Raw genomic sequence first — 8,104 nt, 5'->3', positions numbered from 1 at the left:
AGTGAAGCCTTCCAGTGTCAAGTTGCACCTGTAACACGACCGACTAACGTGCGGGATCCCTTCGCCAGGAGCCCTTCCAGTTGTCCATGAGTGTAGCCTCCCAGTCACCTGCAACACGACCGGAGGTGGTTGCTAACGTGCAGGATCTCTTTGCTAGGAGCCAGGTGGCTGCAGGACATGATGTGCAACAGAAGGTACAAATTAAACCTGTGTTCAATAACGTTGATACCATAGGGGAAACCATGAAGATTGTCAGCACGGTGAGCCTCCTGAGCACTCCCTTTGTATAACTAGCGGAGCGTAGCAACACATAGGATGAACAACGGAAGGAGCGTGGCCCTGTACACTGCCGCAATGGAGTTGGCGGCCGCATTCTTTCCCTGGGGTCACTGGCCATCAAGATTTCGGCTGCTCCTTCGTCTCCCTTTATGCGGCTGCAGGTAGCGACGGGAACGGGACGTGAGCCTAGTTGAGTAAAGGAGAAAAATCTAAGATGGTGCATGGCATTTAAGGGCATCCATAGTAGTCCTATCAATCTCTTAATTGTTTGTCAGCGATCTTTGAGATGAATGCCTGTTCCCACAGCCTGTGGTTGCTGAGAGCAAACTTACCTTTATTTGGGGCTTATTCGTGCATATCAATATACAGTAATGATAGGATGCGGGCATTCGTACCTCTAGACATCCTGCACCCGCATGGCCGCACTCCGCTCGTTGCTTCAGAGCGCGTCCGCACTACGTCTCTATATCTCCAAAACAAACAAACAAAGACAACGCCGCTAGCGGAGCTGCGCAAAGCCACTTGCTGCAGGCAGTGCACCAGCCCGCCATGGCCTTCTCCAGCATGGCGGCACCGGCTGCACCTGCACCCCATCCCTGACTGCTCGTGTGCCCCATCCTTGGCTACTCTGCGCCCCATCCCTGGCTGCTCCACGGTCTGCGCCACCATCCCGCGCCGCGCCCCGTCCACCTCGCCCATCGTGGAAGGGGAGGCATGCGCCTGCGCGCGCCCCCATCAACCCGTCTGTAGGAAGGGGAGGCCTGCGCCCGCGCCTTGGTGTATGCTAGTCCGTTGACGTCTCCCTGGCTAGCTCATGTTGTAAGAGTATGTTTCAAATGTTTCAGAAGTATGTTGCAAGAGTGTTGTATATCAATGTTACCAAAGTAGATCGGGATATTGCACATGTTGTAATGGCTATACACGTATGTTTCAAGTGTATGTTCCAAATGTTTCATTTGGTACAGACTTATGTTGCAAGTGTTTTATCTGGATGTTGCAAAAGTAGATCTAGATGTTGCATATACATGTATGTTGCAAGCATATGTTTTAAGTGTCTCTAGGTGTTTTGTACGTATGTTTGCAAATGCTTCATCTGAATGTTGCATATGTTTGCAATGGTTTTCAGATTTTTTTAGGCATTTTTGCAAGTGTTTCAGACGCTTGATTCAAATGTTTCATCTGTCTTTTTATATGTTACAACTATTGTATCTAGATGTTTTAAAAGTAGATTGGATGTTGCATATGGGATGCGTGTTGTAAGCGGCTGGTGGCGCGGACGACGTCTAGAGCAGCGTGTGCGACATCTGAGATGGCGTGGGCCCACTGCTGGCGCTCGCTCCCTCGCTAGCAAGTCCGATGTACCTGTTCCCACCACATGTGGCTGTGGGTGCTCGGCGTGTCGCTCACAGGCTACTCTAGCGTTTTGTATGTGAACACGTGGCACATCTTACATTCAGTAAGCCCTGTAACAACCGGCATGCATGTATGTGCTTCCCTGATCACCCGATCAGCAAATCAACACAATTATTACAGAAAAAAACAGCTACAGGGCGTGGGCGATTGGCATGGATAGCAGGTGTGGAGAATGTTATGTACTTATGTAGTAGGACACTAGGACATGATGGAATGTTGCTCAGTTTCCTATTTTTCATTGTTTTACGATTTGTGGGCATATCAAGATTTGCACGCTGGATCGACGGTGGTAAATACGAGCTTTGATTATGCTGGTAGCCGTTTTTTGCCCTTCATCTTAGATTCTAGGCACTTATCAGTTATCACCATCGTGTGATCCTGTGTTTCGCGTGCCACATGATTCCCTCTTGAATCTTGACTGTTATAACTGAACAACATAATTGTTTATGTCGTTCCACTTTATCAATTATCATAGCATCTTCTTTCGCTGTCAGCTACTTAGTAAATCGACTCAGTTACATGAATCTGTCCTCAACTCATCAATGAAAAGGAAACACTGGCGGAATAATAAGTGAGCGAAAATTAGTTGTGTAGTCTGGAAAGATCCGAGAAACGTTAAATACTACAGCAAAGATCTCATCTTCGTAATTACCACTGAAATAATGAACTCTTGGATCGATCGGCGAACGAGGCCGCCTGGACTGCCACGGGGATCAGCCAGAGGCGAGTGGTGAAGGCGTGAGGCAGCGCGTGCAACCCGGACTGCTGCTAGCTGTTGTGGTAGGCCGAGAAGGACGAGTGGACGACGACAGCAGGAGCGGCTGCTGCCTCACCGGCGGCAAGCCGACAACTGCTAGTGAGTGCCTCACCGGCGTGGGCGTCGGTTGCTGCAGCTGGAACCCACGCTCATGCAGTCTCCTCTTTGCTAGCGAATAGCTATCTCGGCGAAAAACTTCTTTCTTTTGGGATTTTTTCTAATACAGAGAAAAACTCTGTTTCAAGACACCGTGGTAGCTACTTGATCACTATGATTTTTCAGACAGGACCTATGTTACGGCTTCTCTGAAACTGCATCGTTTCGCATCGCCAAGGGGCCGATCTAGGGTACCTCGTTGACAATCCTTTTTTTTTTTTTTTTTTTTTTGCTACTGTCGACGATGTCACACTATACTGTTAACCCCCCCTCTCTTTGTCTCCTGCTAAGTGCCAACAAAATCGCCTCGAATTACAACTATGCGAACAGGCAGTCCTATAATCACCCATCAACTGAAAAGAACATTTCGGCTCACACTTCGCATCCTCTAATTAACAATTCGGAGTGTTCTCTAGACTCAAAGCAAATAGTTCAAGGGTTCCCACTCTATTTCGATCTTTTACCCGTCCAAACAAACTGTAATTCAACCAGAGAGGGTTCAACCAAAAGTGTAAACAAACAGGATAGGAACCGTCAAATCAACTAGGCAGCCTCGCAAGTCCCAGAACGCTAACTACCTCGCTTGCCTAAACATTAGCTCCGTCCTAGCCTACACCTGTAACAATCCATGGAGCAAAGATGGGAGCCTAAAACTTTTATTGGAAAAAACTAAGGACCCCAACTTTACAGAAGAGGGACCTTCATAATTCATATAGATCCTAATGTACCGTTAGATCCATCTCTGCCTGAAATCTACATAGCACCACCAGCAGCAACCTCTGAATCATCAGCGGCTTCAGTTCTGCCAAAGCAAGAAACATGTGGTCATCATTCATCAACAGCCAGTCCGCAAACAAAAACCCACTTGTCGATGGAGATGACATGGGATGGGACAAATATATTGTACCTCTCCATCCCTTCTCCAACCTCCATTCTGATGAAGTTACCGATTGTTACTTTAGAACCGACCTCTTTCGACAAGTCATTCAGCACGGTCTAAAACGAATGACACCAGGAACTAAAGCTATCAGAGACAAACAATCCAGACAGTAACATAATCAAGAAGTACAAAACCCTATCGACTTACCTTAACGTTTGTGTTGTCATTTAAAACATATTTTTGCTCCATGAGCACAACTTCTTCAAAGTACTTCCTCAATCGGCCCTCCACCATTTTATTCATAGCCATTTGGGATTTCCCTGAGCTCTCGGCCTACAATGTCACACGGCGTCATCTCATCTCATTTCTGAAGCAACTTGACACAAACAAAGTGACCATATGAAGGACTGACCGTATCACACGTATGAGTATGTGATACAGCGCTAATAAAGCGTGGCATGACATAGTCGTGGAAGTAAACTAAACACAGCCAAATATGCCAAACTTGAGTATGGCATAAGTCCTGTTATGAACCAAACATGCTGGAGGAAGTGTGGTATCAACCTGTGTTCGAAGTATCTCACGCTCATTTTCTAAAGCAGAAGCAGAAACCAGTTCTTTTGATAAGAATAATGGCTTTGTTGCAACAATCTGCATCGCAATAGATGACCCAACACTTTTGACAGCATCAAGGAGAGTACTGCTATCTTCTGCTTCTAGTGTGACCAATCCAGCAATACGACCCATACCTGAAGCAAAGAAAAAAAAAGAATGCTCAGGAGTTAAGTGAAAGAAAAGGGGGCCCTTATTTTTAGCAAAGTATCAAAACAACCAAAAAGAGCCTGCAAACTAGGAGAGTTTTCAAATTACTAACACAAGTCAGCTCAGCAGAACAAACAACAATTAGGACCAAACTAACATGCTCAATTATTGTACTTCAGGAGTACCCAAACAAGCATTATCCACTCAGATGAAATTTCATTTTCCTCCTTTCTAAAAGATCGTAGTATTAGTGGAACATTTAAGACAATAGTTGTGTTCAAATTCTAATTTATCATTAGGCTATTTATCATGAGTGTACATGCATGGCTGCATTATCATCAAAATCAAAGAAATTGCATCCGTATACCAGTAAAAGTGTAAAACAGGAAAATAATTTAAATTCATCAGTGACAAACCTAAGAAAATAGATTATTTACTAGAATTAGCATGAATACACACAAACATACTGTGGTTTCTAGTTGTCAAAAAGTTTTAGAATGGTGAAGAGATTAGAAAAGGTGAGAAGCAGGTAATGATGCCCCCTAGTCACTAGGAAACTGCTTAGTCATATTAATGGTTAATCTAATTTAGTCTTGGGGGGGGCGGGGGGGGCAGGAGGGGTGATAAAGTATAAAGTAAAATCTGAAGGAAAAAGAATACACATTCTTGAAAAAAAAAACTGAGATTCCATCACCTGGCTGGGGACAGGTATGCATATAAGATGAAACAACACCATGTGCAGTTGTGGACAGCATGAAGCCTCTTCTGAGTTTCACATTCTCCCCAACCATTGCAGCAACTTCTGTAACAGCACTTTGGACAGTTGTTTCCCCGCTAAGCATCGGATGATCAAGATTGATAGACATGTTCTGCAAGGTTGGAGAAATGTATGGTTTCTTAGAAATGACTGAAACCAGGGATAATATATGATATAAAGCAGCATTATATTTGTGTATAAAATCATGAATTTGGGAATACGCCACATAGGGATAATGGCATACCTCTAAAAGTTCAGGACCAAAAGGCATGAACAATTCACCGGGACCCTGAGAAGATAAAGCCATCTTTGCCAATGATGAAGCCTGCATGGTGACAAAATAGAAAAATATTTAAAACAAAGCCACAGATCTATATAAATAACTCAAAGCATGCAATTGCTACATAACTGATATATCTGCAACTTGATCAACAGATGAGTGGAAAATATCCTTTACATGCATGACTAACATTGTTTACATAATATGCCTACACCTGCAAATATGCATATAGTTCTTGGCACGTAAATATGCCAGCTACCTTTGTATTTCACAACCACTAAAAGAGATATTGGCATTTACTTTTCAAGTGATGAACAAATGATTCAGTGTTGCTTTTTTTCTCGAACGCACAAGAGAGATGTGTATCATTAATATTATAAGAAGAAAAAAGGGGAAGAGCCCTTACAAACACACACACACCAATACCACAAAAACCATGCTACTAACAAATGTAAGTATCCAATTACTATGTACTCGTCTTGAAGAAATGAATTTAAAAACCCTTGCATCTAAATTGTTAATGTCGTTCCGTATGTAACTTGCATTTTATGTGTGAAAGGTTTAAGAAGAGATCAACAAAACAGCTAATTAAGATAAAATTGTTACTAGGGAATGAAACCAACCAGGTACTGGAAAACATCATTTCTTGCTACGAAATCAGTTTCACAGTTAAGCTCAACTACAGCAGCCCTTTTGTCATCTTGTGCAATAGCTAGCAAACCTTCAGCAGCAGTGCGTGAAGACTTTTTGGCAGCAAGAGCAACACCTCTCTTCCTTAGGTCCTTCTGCGCAGCCTCTGAAAGAAATTAACAAACTCAAATAGGAAAAGTGAACTAAACAAATAAGTCAACTAAATCATGACACGGCATGGAGCTAGAAGAGCTAACCAATATCCCAGTTGCAGGCAACTAGGGAGGCCTTGACATCTTTGATTGGAGCACTCGTTCTTTGCCTGAGTTGCTTAATAAGGTTCATTTGCTCTGAAGAAGACACCTCAGAGCTGAATCTCCTAAAAAACACGCCATCTTGGGGAACATGAGTGCTCAATTGATGAGTCTGGAATGCTGAAGACGAGTATGCCCGAGCAGTTTGCTGCTGAGCACGAAAGAGGAACCCTAGTATGGACTTCTTAGCACCTTGACCACAGGCCATTCTCACAGAATATACTGCACCCCCTGACGGCGTATGTGTGCCAATGACCTTTTTTTCAGCCTAAGAAACAATATATGAACATCACAACAGTGCATTTTCCTTTGAGATTAAATCTTTTTTTGAACGTAAACTTTGAGATAAAATTTATTTTACTCTTTTCACAGTCCTGTTAATTATCACTCCAGCAGCCGATGCATTCCATCAAAGCAATTAGACAATATCACACAGATCTAAAAATAACAATTGCAGGTGGAGTGACTTTGGAATGGGAACAGAGTTCAGCGGGCACACACCAGGGACGGACCCAGTAAATAATTCACGTTGCAATTAGATCAGGTCCGATTCCAAATAGCTTAGGTTCTGCTCGGTTTCGCACATCAGAAAGTGAAGAGAAGGGGCGTACCTGTTAGGTTCTCGTTGCCGGAGAAGGGGCCGACGAAGACCTGGGCATCTGGCGTAGGGCGGCGGCGGCGGCGGTAGCCTTCGTGCCGCTAATAGAGGGGACGCTTTGTGCGAGCGCCGAGCGTGCGCGTCCTAGGCCCGCTTGGGCGCCTGGGCCGCGCTTCTGCGCTTTCCCGTGCTTCGGCGAGCGAACGCGCTCAGCTCTGCTTCTGGGCCCACTTGGACCGCGCTTAGCTTCGCTTCTGAGCCCACTTCGGCTGCGCTTTTCCGTGCTTCTGCGAGCGAACGCGCTCAGCTCCGCTTTCTCAAAAACGATGAGAATGATACGGAAATAAATGAGAATGACAAAGAAATATGCGAAAACGTGCTCAGCTCCGCTTTCTCAAAACGATGAGAATGGTACGGAAATAAACGAGAATGATAATAAAGAAATAGAAAATAGGAATAAAATTAGTGGGTACAAGAGTTGAGTAGGTCTGTTCGCTGTAGCTATTGTTGTACCTGTTGCTACTGTTTACACAGTAGCCTGTGAGAGGCAGCTGCAGCAACGGTTTCCGAGCAGGCCCAAAACCATGGGCTTAGGATAAAGGATGTCATTTCCCACCACTACAACATGTTGATCTTTTGGTGTTAGATATGAAATATTTTTATATTATTAAATGGATAAGACCATTTAAGTTCAAGTAGAAAACATTCCATACTCACAAGAATAATGCTGTAGACCAAAATATGCCATAAAACATCTCATGGAATATTAAAGAAACCTACATAAGAGCCCGTTCTTTTACTAGGGAATGGAAGCCTGGAACGGTTCTGGATGGAATGGCAGGTTTATTTATAGTAGAAATGATCATCTAAATTATTTCCAGCCCTCAATCCCCCCTAAACGAATGTGGCCTAGTAGAGAAAATAAACAAGGAAAAAGAGAAGGCCACAACAACAGAGAAGGCACGTCGCTGACAAAAATGTTTGACTGATCAGGTAAACAGCGAGCTTCTTATACGGGTTCCAATGCATCCAGCAGCGCTCTATTCTTTTCAGTGGCATCCTTCCGCATTGGTGGCGAGTGGGGTGCCACAATCCCATTCATCATTTTTTATCTACATAGCTCAAAGCCCATAGCATTGGCAACGTCTCCAGCATAAATGCAAGGAGGATGTATAGCTGATATAGGATCTTTTGGAGCAGGATTTGATTCTGCAAGCGGTTCAGTACGAACGAAGAACTCGCTAATAGGAAAGGAGAGAAAAACAAAGTGATGCCAAG

At 44.0% G+C, this 8,104-nt stretch overlaps 1 protein-coding gene across 1 annotated transcript; it reads right to left on the bottom strand.

The window, feature by feature from the left end:
* Window positions 1-3,033: 3,033 nt before the first annotated feature.
* Window positions 3,034-7,062, bottom strand: LOC136452326 (elongation factor Ts, mitochondrial-like). Its single transcript, XM_066452948.1, has 9 exons — window positions 6,840-7,062; window positions 6,172-6,496; window positions 5,908-6,080; window positions 5,249-5,329; window positions 4,942-5,116; window positions 4,050-4,234; window positions 3,693-3,818; window positions 3,513-3,601; window positions 3,034-3,407 (listed from the first exon to the last, which is right to left on the bottom strand). Exons 2-9 carry the CDS (start codon window positions 6,434-6,436, stop codon window positions 3,359-3,361), a joined length of 1,143 nt encoding a protein of 380 aa, XP_066309045.1. The 5' UTR covers window positions 6,437-6,496; window positions 6,840-7,062; the 3' UTR covers window positions 3,034-3,358.
* Window positions 7,063-8,104: the final 1,042 nt, after the last annotated feature.

This window comes from Miscanthus floridulus, chromosome 5, assembly GCF_019320115.1.
Source record: "Miscanthus floridulus cultivar M001 chromosome 5, ASM1932011v1, whole genome shotgun sequence".
Taxonomy (NCBI): domain Eukaryota; kingdom Viridiplantae; phylum Streptophyta; class Magnoliopsida; order Poales; family Poaceae; genus Miscanthus; species Miscanthus floridulus.
This window is presented reverse-complemented; position numbering and strand designations above follow the sequence as displayed.

Bases quoted from the DNA above. Each gene is read 5' to 3' on its own strand.
- LOC136452326 (XM_066452948.1), bottom strand. From the start codon at position 6,436: ATGGCCTGTGGTCAAGGTGCTAAGAAGTCCATACTAGGGTTCCTCTTT. The intron at 5,117-5,248 runs GTATGCCATTAT...CCAACCTTGCAG, and splicing joins TTGGTCCTGAACTTTTAGAG to AACATGTCTATCAATCTTGA. The intron at 3,602-3,692 runs GTAAGTCGATAG...CATTCGTTTTAG, and splicing joins ATGACAACACAAACGTTAAG to ACCGTGCTGAATGACTTGTC.